This window comes from Hippopotamus amphibius, chromosome 2 (assembly GCF_030028045.1).
Source record: "Hippopotamus amphibius kiboko isolate mHipAmp2 chromosome 2, mHipAmp2.hap2, whole genome shotgun sequence".
Lineage (NCBI taxonomy): Eukaryota > Metazoa > Chordata > Mammalia > Artiodactyla > Hippopotamidae > Hippopotamus > Hippopotamus amphibius.
In genome coordinates this window covers 208,339,259-208,361,166 of record NC_080187.1, presented here as the reverse complement: position 1 = coordinate 208,361,166, position 21,908 = coordinate 208,339,259, and the positions used below count along the sequence as shown (strand labels likewise).

The 21,908-nt window shown below is 39.0% G+C and overlaps 1 protein-coding gene across 3 annotated transcripts in view; it reads left to right on the top strand.

The window, feature by feature from the left end:
* Window positions 1–5,795: 5,795 nt before the first annotated feature.
* Window positions 5,796–21,908, top strand: part of AAGAB (alpha and gamma adaptin binding protein) — a 55,066-nt gene continuing 38,953 nt past the window's right edge. Inside the window, exons 1-2 of one of the 3 annotated variants that reach the window (XM_057723535.1) lie at window positions 10,322–10,342; window positions 11,034–11,143. Coding sequence is in view for 1 of the 3 variants with exons in the window: in XM_057723533.1 (XP_057579516.1) it covers window positions 5,870–5,942 (73 nt within the window). In the remaining 2 variants the exon portion in view is untranslated. Of the gene's footprint in view, window positions 5,943–10,321; window positions 10,343–10,868; window positions 11,144–21,908 lie in introns of those variants that run through there. The other 2 variants (XM_057723533.1, XM_057723536.1) reach the window with 2 other exon arrangements.

Here is a 21,908-nt window from a genome sequence, read left to right as displayed (position 1 = left end):
TTTCTTCTCCCCTCTTAGTAACCGCACATCTGTTTGTATAATTGCAATAGAGACAAGTAATATAGGAAATGTTTCACCAGGCCTGGATAGAAAAAGAGATTAAGTTCTAAATCTCTGTTTTCTCCAAATAGATCCAATCTACCATGTTGAAATTGTACGTGTCATTCATCATCTCTGTGAACATCAAATGTATTGCTTTCCATACATGTCCCCTTGGAGGAAGATTGTTATTTTGACAGTTTGGGGACAGGACTACTTAATAAGAAGTCCTTAAAAGATTTAATGCAGACAAAAGTTGCTCTAAAATTTAAAAGAGCCACGCAACCAGACTCCATATTGTCCAAAGCAATCTCATGATTCCATTCTATTCATCTCTGCTAAAGGTAAGGTTTTGGCTGAGTCATTTTCATTGCTTTCCCATTCGTTTTTATGTTATATGCTCCTGGCAAACCAGACAGAAGGGTTGATAAGTGAGACAGTGATAATATCAAGCTGTCAATCAGCTCCAATATTTCCAAGGTTGGTGTTAACATACGACTGTTGGGTTTTTGAAATATGATTTCGAAAACTAATTAAAAAGCTAATTTGATTGCAAGACTTAGTAATCCTGGTTGCACAAACATATGTTTAATAGTTAGGTCAGGACTTCCCTGGTGGTATAGTAGTTAAGAATCCACCTACTGGACTTCCTAGGTGGCACAGTGGTTAAGAATCCACCTGCCAATGCAGGGGACACGGGTTCGATCCCTGGTCGGAGACGAACCCACATGCTGCAGAGCAACTAAGCTGGTGCACCACAACTACTGAAGCCTGCATGCCTAGAGCCCGTGCTCTGCAACCAGGGAAACCACCGCAATGAGAAGCCCTGCGCACTGCAACAAAGAGTAGCCCCCACTCACTACAACTAGAGAAAGCCTGCACGCAGCAAGAAAGACCCAGTGCAGCCATAAATAAATTAAATAAACTAATTAATTAAAAAATAGTTGGGTTAAACAAGTATTTATAAAAATATAAAGACACCACATTATTATTAATAAAATATAAAAATAAAGCTTCCAATGGTTAATAATAGGAAACTGCCCACAGTAACCACCACACTTCTTCAAGATCGTTTCACACATATGCCATAATCTGTTTAAGGACCAGCACACACCAGATTTATTACTTTGGGTGAGTTACATTAGCTCTTTGTATCTTAGTTTCTTCTTCTATAAACTGTGGCTAAAAGTAATACCTGCCTACTACAGTAGTCATTAGGAGATTATCTAAGCCCTCAGCACAGGGTCTGGCTCTCGGTAAATATTGGCTACTATTTTAATTATAATGATTATTATTACTATAGTAAAACCTCAGTATTCTGGTTAGTTGAGGAAAGAGCCAGCTAAAATTGTAAAAGTTCTGAATTATACACTTGAAGGTGAAAGAAATTAAGTAGTTAACAAAATGCTGTCTAGTATAGCTCTGTGTGAGCATGGTAATCATATTTCCTGAACCAAAAATGAAAACATGGACTTTGATATATGATCTGATAGGGACAGAATATTCACAATCGGAACTATCCTGGAAAATCCAAATATAGAAAGTACGTGTTGTCATAATGTCATGCAAAGAACACTGATTATTTGTATATCAAGATTTTTCTCTTAAGTATTTTAGACATTTCATCAAAATACTTTTTGTATTAATTTGTGCCATCTATTATGTTTTCTAAATAATACTAATGTTAGTCCAGCTCCATTCATTTTTGAACAGAAAATAAATGTTTGGAGACTGAGTTAATAAGTAAACCATTATCCATCACCCAGGATCTATCGGCCCAATTCTGTGCTAGGTCAAGTGGGACATCCAAAGAGTCAGCTTGTAACAGCAAAACAAGGCATATCTTGTTTGCCAAATAGCAATGCCCATAGAGTTCTAGTTAAGAGTGGAGTACTCCTTGTGAAAAACACTGATTAAAATTAATTTTTCCTTTTCTTCCAGCATCTTAAAGTAAAAAGCAGGCTAATCTTAAAAAGACACAAAAACGTACATAAAACTAAGAAAATTAAAGAGTAAGAGACCAGATCTAATAACAACTAACCTCTGTTGAGTGTTATACTTTATGTTTTATCCTATATTTTCATCCTTACAAGATTCCTAAGAGGGAGTTCATATTATTATCTTCATTTTATGCTGGAGGGAATCTGAGACCTAAAGTGGTTAAGTAACCAGTGTAAGGTAACACAGCTGGTTCATTGGTGGAACTATTCAAATCCAGGCAGTCTGGATCCAAAGACTTCATGTCTAACCATTAACCAATACATGCATAATGGCTACAAGTACACAAAACTAAAGGTTGGTGAAAGTTCAGTGGAAAAGGCAGGATTTAATTATCTAAACGAGCAAAAAGGGGCAAGGGAAGACTTTCTTTTCATATCAGGACTGACAGATGAAAAAAGGTAAGAAGATTGCTTGCATTTTCTAGGTATATGTGTCTACCCACAATACTCATCTTTGATCAGTTTCCTTTCCATAACATGAAAGAATAATAGTGCTTATCTGATAGCCTTGTTGTAAGGGTTAAATGAGTTAAATATATACAGCACTTAGAACTGTGCATACCTGGTAAGTACTATGCTATTGTGATTTTTCTTTGAAATTATACAACAGTTTGTATTTTACAGTATGATCTAAAGTAGTCGCTCTCGGGCTTCCTAGGTGGCGCAGTGGTTAAGAATCCGCCTGCCAATGCAGAGGTCACGGGTTCGGTCCCAGCTCCAGGAAGGTCCCACATGCCGCGGAGCAACTAAGCCCGTGTGCCAAAAAAAAACCCAAAACAACCTAAAGTAGTAGCTCTCAAACCTGATGGTGCATTAGAGTTATCAGAAAGGCTTGTAAAACAAACCACTGGGCCCCACCCCCCGAACATCTGATTCATTAGGTCTGGAGCGGGATCTGAGAATTTGCCTTTCTCACAAGTTCCCAGCTGGTGTTGATGATGCTAGTCCTCGGACTACAGTTTGAGAGCCATTGGTTTAAAGAGTTGCTTAATGTATCTCATTGAGACATAAACCTATATTAGGGTGAAGCAAGTGGAGATTTGAATGAAGTACCTCTGCTAACAGTAAGGAAGTCCACTTTACAGTAAAGAATAATTATGCAGCTTTGGGGAAATTGGGTCAATTTAGAATCAGTGGTAGTTCTAACCTAAGCTATGTGTCCTACAGAAGAGAAAATTGAGGCCCAGAGAGATGAAGTGACTAGCCCAAAGTCACCTACCTGGCAATGTCATTGCCAGGGTCTGACCTCAATATTCTGACTCCCAACCAAGCGTCCTTTTCACTGCTTATTGGTAGCCTGTTTGAAGGAAATAAATCACAGCCCCAGGTAGAAATGGAACCCATGTTGACATGTCTGAGAGTGCGGCCAAATGCTCACAAATACTCACGATGCAGTCAGAAAGTAGGGAAGGTCTTCCACATTTCCTCATTATACATATTCTTCATTGTACCAGAGAATTTTACACTGTATCTAGAGGTCAGCCTCAATAATCAGGTTAACTCATAGCCTCTCTTGGTCTACACAGCCCTCCACTTAGTGTGTACAAAGTAACCCTTTTAAGGAAGTAGGGTGCTGATCAAGGTGGATGTGACTATCCTTAGCTCTTCCCAAAGACAGACCTGGCCTTTGCCCTTGGATACTGGGAGGTGATCTCTAGGCCACTGGAGTGTCCTGCTTAACAGGAATGTCTTTATGATGGTGGCTTTGATCTATGTTGTATCAGTTCCAATTTAGAGGAATTAGGCTGAAATCATTAGTCTGCTCTCTGGGAAGGCTGAAGACTAAAAGTCAGCCAAATGGGCAGTGTTATTGAGCTCCAATAAAAACTCTGGACACTAAAGTCTCGGGAAAGCTTCCCTAGTTGGCAGTAATCTATATATATTGTCACATATCATGGCTGGAAGGAGGTAATGCCCTCCAAGACTCCACAGGGAGAAAATGGCTGGAAGCTCCATTTGGACCCCTCCTGGACTCTGCCCTAAGCATCTCTTCCCTTGGCTGATTTTAAATTGTATACTTTTACTATAAAAAACACCATAATTGTAAGCATAGTACTTTCCTGAGTTTTGTGAGTTGCTCTAGCAAATTAGCCAATGTGAGGTGGTAGGGGCTTCTAAGATAGGGGTAGGGGCTGGTCTGAAGTGAGGATGGTTATAGGGACTCCTGTACTTGTGCCTTGTGTGTAAGTGAGGATAGTCTTGTGGAGACTCTTCCCTCAGACTTGGCAGTTTGGCTAAACTCATTCTAGGGTGATGGTGAAAGCAAGGATAATAAAAGTTGAGGTTGGAATATTTGGGTATGATTCATATTGGGGAAGTATATGAAATTAGTGAGTTTAGGGGTTTGTATTTTGGAAAAGGTTAATTTAAAGAAGTCTCCTAGATGGGAGGTAAGAGACCAAATCATGGCAGGAAGAAAAATTAGACCCTTTGCAGATCTGAGTAGAGTCCTGATAGAATGAGCTTAGGCAAAATTACTTCAAGCCTTAGTCAAACAGAGATAAATCTAAGAGTTAAAAGTGATGATATATGTGGAAATGTTCTAACACTCATACGTGAATGTGAGAAAACGAAGTGCTTTTAACATTCTGGAAAAATCTGAGTGTAAGTGTCACAAACTGAGTTATATGGGAGAAGTTAATACTTTCTTGATATTACCCCCTTAGATTAGAAAGTTATTTCCCTATGTTTTTTAACTTGTCACATTTCCACATTCAGAAACTTTAACTTGATTAGCAAGCTTTTATCTTTAATATGTTTCCCTCTCTGTATGTTCCCAAGCAAGGTATTTCTATTTTATTTATTATTTTTATTGAGATATACTTGACATATAACATATTAGTTTTATGTATACATGATTCAATATTTGTACATACTGCTAAATGATCACCACATTGTCTAGTTAATATCCATCACCGCACATATCAAGTTACAATTTTTTTTCTTGTGATGAGAACTTTTAAGATTCATTCTTAGCAACTTTCAAATATACAGTAGAGTATTATTAACTATAATTACCATGGTGTACATTACATTCCCAGAACTCATTTATTTGCAGGGGACTTTTAGATCCAAAAAAATCTGGGTGCTGAAGAAAAGCAGTTCACATGATTTCAACTTCTCCCCACATTTATCACCCCTCCAGTGTGTCTCCTCCACTTCCCTACATCATGGGATCAAATTTTTCAGAACATAACATTTAAAAATGGGGCCTCAGTGTAAGATGGATTTTCCCAAAGTAAAAGTCCCCGTGGGGTGCATGGTCCTGGAGTTTTACCAGAGGCAGAATGGTTGTGCTTCGGGAGCGCAGCCTCCATGGTCAGGCTACGGAGGTGTGTGAGGCGGGAAGGAGAGGTCTGGGTTGGCATATTTGGAAGTTCTCTAAGCGGTGCTGCCCCTCGCATGTTGGAGGCAGTCTGGGAGCGGCGCTCCAAGTAGGTGGGCGTGAGTGGATGGGCGCTGCTGGGCCTCGCTGGAAGGGTCTTAACTTGGCAGGGCCGGGAGAGGCCCATTTCCCACCTGGATTAAGATGGACCCGATAGGGTCGTGGTTTTCCATCTCCTGGGCCATGCCTACGGCCAGGCGGGGCTGCCTCGCCTGGGAGGCGCGGTTTCCAGGCACCGGAATCCGCTACCGAGGGAACTCGTCCCCATAGCAACGCCACGCGCAGCCTGGCCTAGTCCACGCCGGGAGCGGAAAAGGGGGCGGGGGGAGGAGACCGTGCTCTCTGAGGACGCGCCTTCCTGGCGCGTCTCCCCCGCGCGCCGGCGGCCGTGGTATCGCCCAAGGCGGAAGGGGCTCCGGGACGGAACCGGTTCGCGGGTGCAGCAATGGCTGCGGGGGTCCCCTGCGCGCTCGTTACCAGCTGCTCCTCCACCTTCTCCGCAGACGGGCTGGTCCAACGTGAGTAGCCAGGCATCTGGGCCGATCTCCGGGCCCCTTGCGAGCCCCGGCGGGCGACGGCCCTAGCTCCGCGGCCTCCCTCGGGGCCTCTGTCCCCGCCGCGGGCCCTGGGCTCTTGCTCCGCTCGGTGGGGGACCGAGGCCCCTCTGGTGCCCCTCTGACGTGGTGGAGGTGCCCAGCGCCCCAGGTGTCCACCGCGAGCTCCTACACTCGTTGCTTCTCTGCCTGCCGGCCCACCGTGGCGGTTCTTCCAGCTTTTTCTGTACAGTAGGACCCCAGCCCAGGGGGTTTTGCGGGCAGCCTTTGAGGTGAATAGAAAAGGCGCTCTGGGAATTGTACGCGAGTGTCAGGTGCAGGAATCGTGGTTTTTGTTGTCACCCCTGCTCCTGAGGTGGAGACTGTGGTTCTACTTCATGTGTATTTTAAGACTTGTTAGACTTGCCCCCCTCCACTCTGCAGTTATTCCCTGCCTTGCCTTCCTGCTGAGGCCGGGCCCTCCGCCAGCATTCGTTTTTGGTTATTCCTGGGCCTAGTCCTTTTGCCTCTGGACCTTCATAGTGGTGGTCAAACTAAGTCACTCTTGAAAGAACCGTAGGCGAGACCAGTGTAGTAGAGAGAGCGTAGGACTGGGTCATAGCCTCAGTTGTTCCACTAACGAACTCCGCGAAGTAGATGGTAACTCAAGACTCCTGTGTTAAATGCGTGGCTTCGAGGCAGAACAGTGAGTCTCAGCTGTAACCTGTGGCCTTCAGTTTTCTTATCTGTAAAGTGGTGGCAATTTTCACAGGATTGTTGTGCTTAACCCGGAGTAATGATTCAATAAATGGTAGATATTATTATTAAAGCACATTATCTCTCTAGCCCTCAGTTTCCTGATCCTGAAAACGGGGCATATGACTCTATCTCACAGGATTCTTTGAAGGATAGGTGATGTGACATTTTGAAAGCATTTTGTAAACTGTAAAGCATCACATAAACTGTAACTTCGTCCTATAGTACCCGTCAACTGACAGAATTAGGCAGGATATCGCTCCAGCACAAATATTCTATAACTTAGTTATCATTTGTGATCACATAAGAAGTTCCTTAACTATAACACTAAATGGTAACTAACTGCTCTAATTATGCCATTTCCTTACTCTCAGCAGCGCTCCTTCCCATTTGTTTCCTTTCTTTTCTTTTTAGAAATTGTTTTATTGTGAAAGTAGTGCATAGCTCATTAAGTAAATTTAGCATATGGAGAAAAGAAAAGGTCAGCCAAGGTCTCATCACCCAAACACAAGTACTGTGTTAACATTTCTGTGCATTTCCTTCCAGTTTTTTTTCCCCAATGCACAGGTTTTAAAAAATTGGTGATTACATTTCACATATAATTTTTATACTGATATTTTATATATAATTTTTATATTTTATATATAACATGTAATATTTTAAATATGTATATAAATTCAAAATATTGTATCTGAAATATTAAATATATAAATGTATAAAATTTAATATGTATAACATTTAAAATGGGTGATTTGTATAAATACATATATTTATATAAAATATACTTTTACATTTTACATATAATATTTCATAAATTATTTTTATCCTGATATTTTTCATCTACCATTACATGGTAAGTTAGTTTCCATCATCTATTACATCTAGAGAACATAACAGAATTTGCGCCAAATTCTTAAGATTCTTGGTGTATTTAACTTTCCAAAGGAATTATATGCATTTGGATTTCCATTACTGATATATAAAAATCCTTTCAAAGCCAATCTCAGAAATATTTGTTAAGTTTTCTTACGGCTGTCATGCGCTTTAAGGATTTGAATTGGCAGACACAGTCACTTCCTTGAAGGAGCTGATTACCTATAGTTGGTGAATAGCAACACTGTACTTCTTTAAAATATATTAGCATCATTGGGAATAAAATTAATTCTGTAAAATAATCCACTTTATGTCTGTATGTAAAATGCTTAGTTATGTAAGAAGCACTGACCTTTCCTTTGTGATTCCATTAATGTTATGTAGTGAAAAATAAAATAGGAGCAGTTAGTGGAGAGGTTACTTGAGTAAGGAAAAATGAACTATAAAGGAGGGCTTTTACACATTTCTTCCCAGGTTAGTGATTTGGGTAACCACGGATAGCATTAGAATGTAGTACAGTATTTGCTGAGCGTTGATTCTGCTTTATCATAATTAAAGATGAATTAAATTAATCACAAATTGAGTAATTTTGGCATAAAAGATGGAGACAATGAATGACTTTTGTTAAGTGTTCAGTGACATTAAGCCATAGTATGATTTTGAATTGAATCTAATTTACCTTCTTGGAAGGGTTTGGTTTCTTCCCATGCATCAGGGAGAAGAACATTTAGGGTTTCTCCAGTTTCTTTTCTTTGACATCTGATCTATTTTACTGCTTTTGGGGACTTCCCTGGGGGTCCAGTGGTTAAGACTCCATGCTTCCAGTGCAGAGGGCTTGGGTTTGATCCCTGGAGGGGGAACTAAGATCCCACATGCTGCGTGGTGCGGCCAAAAAAATAAATAAATAAAAAAGTAATTTACTGCTTTTAACTAGCAATGGGAAATATTGCATAAACAAGTAACCAAGTTTATGATAAGTATACATGAAATAAAAATCATTAGGCCTCTACTGTGGATATAGTGTGGACTTTGTGAGAAGTTTTTTTCATTTGGTCACTCAGAGGCCTTATGTGCAGTGTTCTAGGTGGATGTCTGACAGATAAAAGGAGCATTACCAGTGTAGACTTTTAAAGGGAAATGAAGGCTCAGGATATGCTTGTGTAACGCTGTATGTGGTGTGAGAGCAAGTGTCTGTATCTCCAGGCCAGACTTCTTTCCACCTCATGTATGTTTATATGAACATTTTACTTTTATTCTGGAAGAGTGTATTCCTGATATCAAGATCAGAGGTAGCCTCTGTGCCAGTTACTGTAGCTGAAATGACTACTAAGAGGGATGTGGTGAAAGTGTGTGCTCCATCTGTGACAGTATTAAAATGTAGATACCAAAGTTTTAACATCTTACTCAACTTTCCTAGAAGGAACTTTAGATACAAAAATCCCATTTTTTAAAAACAATTTATTTGTATGAACTATACCTATTTTTAATTAATTTTATTTTTTATTTATTTCATTTTTGGTTGTGTTGGGTCTTTGCTGTGCACGGGCTTTCTCTAGTTTCTGCAAGTGGGGGCTACTCTTTGTTGTGGTGCTGTGGCTTCTCTTGTTGCGGAGCACAGGCTCTAGACTTGTGGGCTTCAGTAGTTGCAGCATACGGGCTCAGTAGTTGTGGCATGGGAGCCCTAGAGCCCACAGGCATCAGTAGTTTCTGCGCATGCGCTTAGTAGCTGTGACGCATGAGCCTAGTAGCTCTGTGGCTTGTGGGATCTTCCCGGACCAGGGATGGAACCATGTCCCCTACATTGGCAGGTGGACCACTTAACCACTGTGTCACCAGGGAAGTCCCCCCATTTGGTTTTAATGTATGTAATGCTGACTTAGCAGTTGTAAGCCATTTAGGTTCTACACCCGAACATTTGGAGCAAAAGTTTTTCTTCTAGTGAAATGTGGAAATTTTGAGATCTTACAATCGTAATAAGCATTTATATGTATATCAGTATTCTTCCCAAACATGTTTTCATATACTTCAGTTTGGTTCCTGTATCCTTGTGAATTCATGAAGTCAGGTTTTCTCCATTTTATAAATGAAGAAGCTGTGGCTTGGAAGCACTAGGTGAGTTGCCCAGAGTGCTCAAATACCAAGTGCTGGAGCATATGCTGTCATTTGGGATTTGTATGCATGGGCTGTGTCATTGAAATGTGTTGGAATTCCTTAACAAGCAGAACAATTTAAATTTAAGGTGGTGGCATTGTTTTAAGAACCGAGAGAAGATTAACTCTAAAGGAAGGTTTTAAAATATGCTCGTATTTCCATTTAGAATGGTTGAAGTCTTAATTCTGAGTGAAGAAAAAAACATCCTTGCCCAGAGGACCTATATTTTAAAAAGAGCACTTGCATGCCTGATAGTCTTTGACAGTGTTTGGAGTTTTATTTTCTCAGTTGAGGGAACCCAGGGTAGAAACGTTGTATATATTAGTCCCTCCTGCTATGTAGAATTAACAGTAAAATTAAAAGGTTGTTCCAGATCATCTCTAACATCCCTTCTAGATGTAAAATTCTACGGTATTGGTTATTTTTATGTTATATAATGCTTCTTAATTTTTTTTTCATGTCTATCTTTTGAGAGCTTGTTTGGAGGTCCCAGCAGGGGAGCACAGCTACTCGTATACCCTTGACAGAAGAACGGTCCTCCTTTATCGGGGAAGGTCGTCCTCTTCGACCACGCGCGCACCTTTGGGAGGGACGCACATGGAGCGGTGAGGGGGGAAGGGGAGACCCGCCTAGCCAGCCAGATCAGCCGGATCAACCCTGGCAATCGATGGGGTGACAGACGTCGCAGCCAGATCGCCCTCACATTCCATGTTTATCTTTTGAAAACTGAGGAATCAAGCCCCATTTTAAAGTTGCAGTAGACAAGTCCACTTGTAGTAGAGAATGTGACATTTTGTGTTTAGAATTCAGATACATTTACCCATAGAAACAATCTGCTGGCTCTCAGGTTTCTAAAACTGTGGAACCAGGTAGCTCAATTATATGATGGCTAAACTAGGCTTTGGGCAACTATACAGGCGAAGCTGGCCACCAGGTATGACATTGCTACTTTGGGAAACATTCATTCTTCTGTAAGACTGGGATTTTATTTCTAGATCTGTCAGACTCCTGTATTTACAAAAGGATCTTAATTTAGTAAAGAGAATATTTTGATTTCAGAGTAGGGGATATTGTACAGCTTAGCCAATGTTATCTAGCAACCAAATAGGGATAAGAACTTGGGTCTTCTAATTTGCCTTTTTCTGTAGCTGCTTGAGGTATTCTGAGTGGAGCCTTTTAGTTTACTCTGGGAATAAATAATAATTTTTGCTTGAGCAAAGTTGTTTATTTTGTTGTGGTAGGAGGACTCTGCCTTTGACTGGATTGTATATTTTCAAGTCTTTATTTTCTTCAAAGGAAGAAAGATTGGCCCAGCAAGATTTACCACGAGGGCCGAGAGTTGTCATCACAGCTCTCATCACAGAGTGATTCATGAAGTGGTCAGACTAAAGCAGTGACTTCAGATGGTAATGGGGGTGGGGAAACTTTGATTTGTTTTCAGCTATGGTACTTAATATATTTTAAAATTTTCAAATAACATTAAAAGAAGGCTCAAGATTGTTATCTTTATTAAAAGAGGGATGTTAAATTATCAACCTTAAGATTCAATACAAGTTCACATTCTCTCCAAACCCAAAGGGACATACAAAACACATCCATGTTATCTTCCTGTGTGCCTCTGTGTGTGTGTGTATGTGAAATTAAAGCTCAAAGAGGTTGTAAAAAAACAAAACAAACAAAAAAAACCTAAAAACTCAAAGAGGTTGTGATTTTCTAAGGTTTTACAGCTTATAAAAGTTGGAAATTCAATTCTAGTTCTTTTATATATGTGAAATCTGGTGAACTTCCTGGTGACCAGAGCTGTGTGTAGTCAAGGTGAATTTAGGGATAGGAGATATTACAGTAGAAGATTTTACTACCACAGTGAGAACTTTTATGGCTTGAAATAAGTTTACACCTTTTCTTTCACGGTAGTTGGAGCCTTAGTAGATGAACTGCCACAGCTAATAATAAATGAAAATGCCTCTGTTGGTGCCCAGCTTGTTTTTTCATCTGTCCAGTAGAGAATTTGTGTGAAGTGTTAGACTAATCCTTTAGCTGTTGTTAAAGAGTTAAATGATTATAAGGTGTGTGTCTTCCCAGTAAATGGCATTCCAAAAACTGAGGGTGGAGAGCAGTGGGGAAGTGTTACGCATTAGCTGATGTTGCAGGAAACTGTTTATGATACTGAGAGTATTGTATCATCCTGGAGAATTCTGAGTGTATCTAGACTCAAGCCTTTATTTCTGGGCCACCTGACAGCTTATTTTTGTGTAGTAAAAGGTGAAAACATCCAGAAAATATGCAGTGGTTCTTTGGTTTAAACAGATTGCTGCCTTTTGCCCTGTATAATTCCTCAGCAAATAATGACACTCAATAAATAATGAAATATGATATAAAATCATTTTTTTAAAAGTTAAAGTATGAAAATTGTTTTAAATATGTCTGGCAAGAATGAAAATCTGGACACGACGTTATATTAATGTTGGCGCCAGTGCACACAGATACCACAGACACCTCCCTGATAGTTACTTAATCCAGGAAGCAAGACTGAGGTTTGTTAAGACAGAGAGGACAGTTGTGAAACTCTTAAAGAGCCTTGGTGATATTTTATGTTCAGTAACAAGTAACCCTTTTAGGCTTTAATTTTCCACACAGACCTGAAGGCTTGTTCTGCACAGAGGTGGGGTAAAGTAGTGTCGTGCCTGGATCAGAATCAGGATGTTCAGAGCAGGAAAATGTGCGATCATTTGGTAATAACAGCACTGTTACGCTGACATAAGAGAATTGCCGTTCTTTCTGAATTCTGCTGGAGTTGTTCAGGACTTTTGCGGGGAAAAATTTGTGAATTGAATGCTGAGTTCTGTCCTCTTCCTGGGTATCTGACTTTAAGCAAGTTAACTTTTCATTACACAAATACTTATCAACTGTCTTTACATGTGCCATCATTGTTCTCAGTATCTAAAACCTGTGCCTCAATCACCTATCTTGTCAATGAAGTGAGGACATTATCTCCCAGCTTCCATGATTTTTTAAAGCAGCTTTATTGGGGTGTAATTTAAATACCATAAAATCCACCTTTTTTCTAGAAGGAAACCTGCCTATTAGCAGTCATTCCTCATTCCCACCCCCAGCTCTGGGCAACCACTGATGTACTTTCCATCTCTGTAGAGTTGCCTTTTCGGTACATTTTATATAAAAGAAATCATATAAAATGTGGTCTGTTGTGTCTGGCTTCTTTTACTTAGCTTGATGTTTTTGAGATTCATCCCTGCTGTAGTGTGTACTTGGCTATACCACATTTTGTTTATCCATTCATCAGTTGATACACATTTGGTTGTTTCCACTTTTTGGCTGTTATGAATAATGCTGTTATGGGCATTCTAAGAAACTTGTACACTATTTTATGAAATTGCTGGACTTTGAATTTCAGAGTGGCTGTACCGTTTTACCTTTCCCGTCAGCAATGTATGAGGGTTTCAATTTCTCCGCATTTTTGACAACACTTGTTATTGTCTGTATTTTTAATTACAGCCATTCTAGTGGGTGTCAGGTAGTGTCTCATTGTGGTTTTCATTTGCATTTTCTTAGTGACTAATGATGTTGAGAATCTTTTCATGTGCATATAGTCCATTCATATATCTTTGGTGAAAAACCTATTCAGATCTTTTGCTCATTAAAAAAAAAAGTTGAAGTATAGTTGAATTACAATATTGTGTTAGTTTTAGGTGTACAACAAAGTGATTCAGGTATATATATGTATGTGTGTGTATATATATATTTCAGATTTTTTTCCATTATAGGTTTTTATAAGATATTGAATATAATTCCCTGTGCTGTCTTGTTGCTTCTTTATTTTATGTATAATAGTTTGTATCTGCTAATTCCATACTCCTAATTTGTCCCTCCCCTCCTTCCCCTCTTTGGTAACCATAAGTTTGTTTTCTCTGTCTGTGAATCTGTTTCTGTTTTGTATATAGATTGATTTGTATTATTTTTTAGATTCCATATATAAATGATATATAATATTTGTCTTTCTCTGTCTGACTTACTTCACTAAGTATAATATTCACTGGGTCCATCCATGTTGCTGCAGAAGGGAATATTTCATTCTTTTTTATGACTGAGTAATATTCCTGTGTGTGTGTGTGTGTGTGTGTATTACATCTTCTTAAGCCAATCGTCTATCCATGGGCACTTGGGTTGTTTCCATGTCTTGCTTTTTCCCATTAAAAAAGATTTTTTTTATCTTCTTATTAATGTGTTGTAAGAGTATTTTATATATTGTAGACACAAGTTCCTTATCACGTACATAATTTGCAAATATTTTCTCCCATTCTGTGGCTTATCTTTTGGTTTTCTTAATGGTATCTTTTGAAATGCAAAAGTTTTAAATTTTGATGAAGTCCAGTTTATCAGTGTTTTCTTTTTCCATGATTCTTTGTGTGTTGTCCAATCATGATTTTAACCCATCTGGAAGGACCTTTGGGATATTGGGATATTAGGTGTGTTAGCTTTGTTACGTTTTCCATTGGACCAAGCTTATTTTCAGTATTTGCATACAGGAGCTACAGAATAAATGTTCTTCATTAAATTTATTCTGTTTTGGAAAATTCATTTCAGACATGTTTACCTTCTTTCAGGATAAGTTAGCATCCGCTGCAGATTCTGTTGTCAACCTGAACAGACATTGACATTTTTTGTGAAGTTTTATTACTTGATGCTGATTTGATTATGAAAAATTACCACTTGAATATGAAATTTATTTTCATCTCATAATTGTCTTGTTTAGACTTATGTGTTCTTCAGAAAACCACCATTTATAAATTATTTTCAAAGCATCTAAGATTAATTGCCAGATAATTTTTATAGTTAAAATAATTAAAGAATACATTTGAGATAGATTTTTATCAGGGCTAGATTTTATCAGATGCAAATGAAAGGCATTTATGTCTGTGGTGGGAGGTTATGGTCCCTGGCTGTGAAAGACTAGTTTCAGTTTTGTGCAAAAGAGTAAAACCAACTTTGTATTCCACAGCTTTTATTTTATTTCATGGATACAGTTGTCAGTTCCACAAGCTCTTTTGCTTTAGATCAGGGTTTCTGTTGACGTTTTGGGCTGAGTAATTCTCTGTTATGTGGGGCTGTCCCGTGCATTGTATTCTTGGCCTCTGCCCACTAGGTGCCAGTAGTATGTCCTCAGTTGTGACAACCAAAAATGTCTCCAGATGTTGACATGTGTCCTGGGAGACAAAATCACCTCCCTATAAAGAACCACTGCTTTAGATGTATATCTAGAACTGTGATTTCCAATAAATAAATGATGGTAATGGAATTCACAGAAGTCCTCCCCTTTCCCCCAAATATGAGTGGGAATTGTCCATCAGCTGTGCCACTGGGATTGATAAACTGGTCCTTGCCTGCAGCCCATGAAGCTTAGAGACTGATGGTTCTTCCTTGGCCCTTGTAAAGCACTTCACATTCTCTCTCCCCTGCCCGCCAGCTTCTTTATGTTCTTTTGTGCATGTCAGTCTGTCATGTTGGTCTTCTAAGGGAAAGCAGAGACCATGTATCCTCCCCTCCACAGCACCCCCATCCTCAGTTATTTTAACTTGAAGATGTGGTGACCAATTCCAGATGGCTGTTGGGAGAAAGTGAACTTGAGGAAAGGGAGAAGGGCTGAGTTGGATATCCCCTGCTTCAGCTTTTGAAACTTTTCCACTGTGATACAGAAAGCCCCAAAGCATGTGGAAATGTGAATTTAGAGAGTTTCCTGAGAGGAGTATGTGAGGAAGAGGTAATTAAGTGTTGTAAGCAAACCAAAATTGCTGTACTCTTATTAAAGCAGGGGTCTTTTGCTTTAACTCAGCCCAGTTCCTCTCCTCACTGCTCCACTGATGGACCTGTAATATACATGCAGACACGTGTTGCATATATGTGCACCAGGAGGCTGCAGGGTGATTACTCAGAGAATCACAGATAAGAATTTTCTGACATTTGTCTCTGTCAAGTCCCAGCCCTAACCTTGCAGTTTTAACCTTTAAATGACACACAGGCTCCAAAGGCACTTTACGCTGCAGCAGTGTGATCTACTCCTAGTATCTGGGGAGTAATTGGGTGGTTAAAAACTGCTATAGGGTTTTTGACAGAGTAGCACTCACCTTGTGTGGCGTTCTCATGAAACTGTGGCTGTGAAATGGTCACTGGTTGCAGCAGTATGGAACCATTATGATTTTTAAAGGTCTCTCTTTGTCTTTCCTCCTGGCTGGTTAATGAAAACTCTGGCTGTTGTATTTTTTCCCAAATCACATTTTGCTCAACTCTTTTCTTTCATAATGGCTGCTTTCCCTTTCAACTGACGTCAGACTCTGCTTCCTCCTATAATTTTCCTAATTGCTTTCTCTTCTGTCTCAGTCTGTGCCTTAACACTGGAAAAGAAAAATTTGAGAAGGCATACTTTGGGAAGGGAGGAGCCAGAGCAGCTTAAGGGAGGTGGTTATTTCCTAATTGTAATGTTTCTTGCTAACCCTCCTCAATGTGTGTGCAACCTGTCCTCTTAGAGTTAGGAGTGCTGTCACACATGCGGGAAACTGAGCTGGGGAGGAGGACGTGAACTTCACTGAGGGCCTCCTCTGTGCCCGGTGCCCGCCTGCGCTTCTTGGGCATCGTTTTATTTAATCTTCAGGGAGCCATTTGGAGAGCGTTTTTGTCCCCTGTTGCAAGTGAGGAGATGACACACAGAGAGGTTAATTTGCCTTTTGCACTGAGGGCCAGCATTCAAATGCAGGTCCCTCTGACCCTAGGTCTGTGCTGTCTCTCTTTTCCAGCCTTTTCTGGCCAGTAGTCCTGCCATCACAAAGGGAAGGGGAAGGAACTGTGGGTCCCCAGAGGAGTATGTACCATGAAAGACACAGGTATCAGGGGTGGGGCGTTTTGATGCCTGGCTGCAAAGGCAGTTTCAGGTCTATGAGAAAGAATAAAACCAACTGTATTCTCAGAAGAGTACTGCTTTCTGGAAGGATCATCTTGATTTGAAGTGGCAGCTATCACTTCCCTCAGGGCATAGAAAATATGATTTAACCACTGGACAACTCTTCACAAAGAATGTCATGATTAATTAAGTGCATATTAATTCTGCTGGTATCAGACATGTCTTTAATTCTCCGACTGAAGAAGATATGAATCATCTAAAACGGTATCAGTTCCTTGAGTTTAGAGTGCACTGATTTGATCTTTTTTGGCTGGGGTAGATAGATGAGGTGGTAAAGTAAGGGTTATATTTATATATGCATGTGTATGAAATTGGATATTTGTGCTGTTTGAGGAATTTGCGTTGGAACCCCAGTCTGATTCTGAACCTACAGAAAGCTACTTGCCTCCTTTCTTTAATGATTGCTTTCCAAATTAACTTTTTTCTGAGGGAAGAATATCAGGACAGGGAATAGTCCCAAAGAGGGGCAAGAAGAAGAAGGAGTTGCTGGGTCACTGACCTGAGATGCTTCCCTTGGCTTACAGCTTTCTTCAAGTCTGCAGTCTCGTCACTAACTTGCCAAGTGGGAGGGACTGTAGGGGAAATAAGTTCAGAAGGAAGTGAGAAGTAAGTAGGAGTTGCTGGAGAATTGATGGCTATGTAACAGTTTCTCACACAGGGAAGGAGATTTATACTTAAAGCTGGGGAAAGGGTTTGTACTTGCTACTGGAATTGAGTTGACATTTAACTTCTCATCTACAAACACTATGAATTGACTATTTTAAGCTGTGAAACCATTCGTAATAACAGACCCGGCAATTAATTACCTAGTATTTTTCTCTTAAAAAATGACGTATTACAGCTCCACCAGGTGGCTGCCAGCAGTGTGAATGAGGCAGGCCACCATCCACCAGGAGGAGGGAGAAGCTGCTCTTGACTGTAGCTTTGCATCATTTTGACTACATGAAAATTCAGTTTAGTGCAGGGCAAAGAAGAGAGACTACGGCAGGTTTTTCTAGGAAGTCTGTCTGGCAAAAAACTCCCACAAGGTCACTATGACTCACTTTTGACACCCGAAACCCGTAACAGTTTTGTGATAGGGTAGTTGTACTGTAGGCTCAGATCTTTTGGTACCCTCATTCTGGCAATTATTTTTGGTTTTCCTGAAAGGGCAGAGGAAATTTAGACCCGTAGGTTAGTTTTGGCTTGTGATTGTTAGACACTTGAGTGTGATCTAGCGCAAATGCTAAATATTGTAATGTGTAATGTACCACAGTAGAGTAGGAAAGAATGCTGGTGACCTGAATTCCATTTTAGGCTCTGCTCCTATTAGGCAAGTGGCTTCTTTTTTCTGGACCTCAGTTTTCTTATCCGTGAAGTGAGTGAATTATACCGACTGATCTCCAGAAACTCTTAGCTGTGCGCACCAGCATTTGAGTGACTTTTGCTTCAATTTGGAAAAGAATAAACTTGTTAAACATTTGAAACCAAATATAAAAGATGAGGGAGAAAAGCTATACTTAGTGTAGACATTTACATTTTTTAAATTAAACTCTACATTATGATATTGATAAGAACTAGAATGAGCCAGTCTTCACTTTTCTCTCTTTAGTTCTAACATGGCACAGATGGGATAATAAAGCCCATATGTAGCCTCTCTGAAAGTATCTGATTAGACATAAAATGTTAAAAAAATCTGATAAGTAAATTGAGCTATCAAATTGTTTTAGGCAGCACAAAGAATGAAAACAAAACGAAATAAAAAACCACTCAGCTGCTAAAACTTTGAAAGGCGAAATTCATTTTCCCAACTTATGGTTCTAGTCTCATCTAGATTTAGAGAAAAGTGAAAGAAATAACTTCTTTGTATGTGTTAAGTAAATATCTTCTCACTTGAAAATCAGTGACAGTATGTAATTGAAATTTTCGGAGCTCTGAGGAACACATTGATTTGTCTTCTTGTATTCTAGACATTGATTACTAAAATGAACCATCCTCAATGAATCCAGGTATTCTAAATTGCAGTTTGTGAGTAAATATATGACATCTTCATTGATTTAATTTTTTCATGTTAGTTGAAGACACTGATTTGAGAAAAGCGTAACCCACATTTTATTCCATTTTCTAACAATACAACCAGTCTAGGAAATATCAAGAACTGACTGTGGTGCTGGTAGGAGTGTTAGTCCCGTGCTCCTTCTACTTTCCCCTTAACAACAGCGAGTGCATTATTGTACTCTTTGTGCTTCCCCTCCTTAAACAAAAAGTCAGTTCATTATTTTAAAAAAGTTATCCATGAATGAGGACTGATTCCATATGGTGGCTCCTCCTACCCTTAAAAAAAAAAAAAACAGTTTATACATTTTTTGCTATTCTGCTTGGTTCAATTTGCCTTCTTCCATATGTGCTTTTATCGGCATATTGCTATGCCACCTGCTTGAAGTTTGAAACGTTAGCTTTGGATGCAACATAAACTTTGATCTGAGGTGGTTTTTCTTTTTTTTCTATGAGACATTCACATGAAAGCAGAATCTTTGATTTTAACACTTATGTGTTCTTCCTGCTTATTTCTTACCTGAGCTTGTCATAATGCTCAATTGAGGGACATTGCAGCTGACTGCTATGGGATTGATTGATAATTAATAAAAAACTATAACTTGAGGTAGAAGTTAAGCAGAAAGAACTACTGATTTCTTAAAGAGACAAGATTAACTCAGATTTTCAGATATTGGAACAGACCTTTTGTTAATTTAAGAGTAATAATCCTGGTTTTGGTGAAAAATTTCAGAAGGTTAGTTTCAAAATGTACCTTATGTCAAAGCTTTACTTTTAATTTTTAGGTTAAAATAAGAGGTTTTATTTTCAGCAGACTAATTCTTAATAACCACATGATGAAAGTTTACCAATGAAGAAAGGCACATGCGCACATATGCTTTATATATTATCATGTTATTTCTAGCAGTTTTGAGACTAAATAATTTCTGCATATCTTTTTGTTGAGCAAAAACTACAACAACATTCCAAATATATAATCCTAGCTCTGGAATTTAAAATTTAACTTCTAGTTTTCTGTGTCTTGCTAATTGTGAGTTTGAGGAATATATTTCTTTAATTTTTTCATTATTGAAGCATAGTTGATTTCTAATGTGTTAATTTCTGTTGTGCAACAAGGTCATTCAGTTTTATATATACACACACACACGCACTCCTTTTCATATTCTTTTCCATTATGGTTTATCACAGAATATTGAATATAGTTCCCTGTGTTATACAGTAGGACCTTGTTGTTTATCCTATATAGTATAATAGTTTGCGTCTGCTAATCGCAAACTCCCAATCCTTCCTTCACCCACTCCCTTCCCCCTTGGTAACCACAAGTCTGTTCTCTGTCTGTGAGTCTGTTTTTGTTTCGTAGATTTGTTCATTTGTGTTGTATTTTAGGTTCCACATGTAAGTGATATCATATGGTATTTGTCTTTCTTTTTCTGATTTACTTCACTTAGTATGATAATCTCTAGTTGCATCCATGTTACTGCAAATGGCATTATTTCATTTTTTAAAAAGTGGTTGTATATATGTACCACGTCTTCTTTATCCATTCAACTGTTGATGGACATTTAGGTTGTTTCCATGTCTTGGCTATTGTGAATACTGCTCCTATGAACGTAGGGGTGCATGTATCTTTTCAAATTATAGTTTTGTCCAGATATATGCCAAGGAGTGGAATTGCTGGATCATATGGTAATTCTATTTTTAGTTTTCTGAGGAGCTCCATACTGTTTTCCACAGCGCTGCACCAACTTACATTCCCCACAACAGAGTTTGTTCCCCCCTCCACACCCTCTCCAGTATTTGTAATTTGTAGACTTTTTAAGGATGGCCATTCTGACTAGCATGAGGTGGTACCTCATTGTAAGTTTTGATTTGCATTTCTTTAATAATTGGTGATGTCAAGTATCTAATAATTGGTGATGTTGAGTATCTTTTCATATACCTGTTGGCCATCTGTATGTCTTCTTTGGGGAAATAGCTGCTTAGGTCTTCTGTCCATTTTTTTGATTTTTGTTGTTGTTGTTGTTGTTGTTGAGTTGTATGAGCTGTTTGTATATTTTGGAAATTAAGCCCTTGTCAGTCACGTGATTTTCAAATATTTTCTCCCAGTCCATAGGCTATCTTTTGTTTTGTTTATGGTTTCCTTTGCTCTACAAAAGCTTGTAAGTTTGATTAGGTTCCATTTGTTTATTTTTGCTATTATATCTATTGCTTTGGGAGACTGACCGAAGAAAACTTTGGTACAACTTATGTCAGAGAATGTTTTGCATATGTACTCTTCTAGGAGTTTTATGGTGTCATAGCTAAATAGTCTTTAAGCCATTTTGAGTTTATTTTTGTGTATGGTGTGAGGGTATGTTTTAACTTCATTGATTTGCATGCCACTCTCCAACTTTCCCAGTACCACTTATTGAAGAGACTGTCTTTTCTTCATTGTGTATTCTGGCCTTCTTTGTCAAAGATTAATTGACTGTAGTTGTGTGGGTTTATTTCTGGGCTCTATTCTGTTTCATTGATCCACGTCTGTTTTTGTGCCAGTACCATGCTGTTTTGATTACTGTAGCTTTGTAGTATTGTCTGAAGTCTAGGAGGGTTCTGCCTCCTGCTTTGTTCTTTTTCTTAAGGAATATTTTATATGTTCATCTTAGTATGCATTAAAAAGTAGTTTGTGGCCATTTTGCTGTATATTCTTATAATTACCCACTTAGTGGCATGTCATTTTACTTCTCTAAGCTAATTTTCCACATCTGTGTAAAATGGAGGTTGTAGTTATAGGTGTGAGAGATGCGAATTTGGGTTAGAACAATTTCTGATGTCTCTTCTCGTTCTAAATATTGTATGACATTATGGAAGCAAAATGCTCCAATGGTTCCATGACCGCATCTGTATTTGTTCATCATTGACTTGACTTTTACTGTAAGAATTTCATTAGTTATACCCATGTTGCATATAGATTCCTGAAAGATTTGATTCTTTCCTAAATCATTTAATTTGCTTGGCTATTAAAATTTGCCAGAAGTGTCTTTGTCAACAAGAATTTGACTTGGCTTGCAAAGAGTCTGAAGAAGGCTGAATATAAATGGAACAGGGTCATTTATCAGTATCCATTCTTTTATTTCATTAGTTGAATTAACGTGTCAGCATTTGGCCCAGGGACCACGTGTAACTGT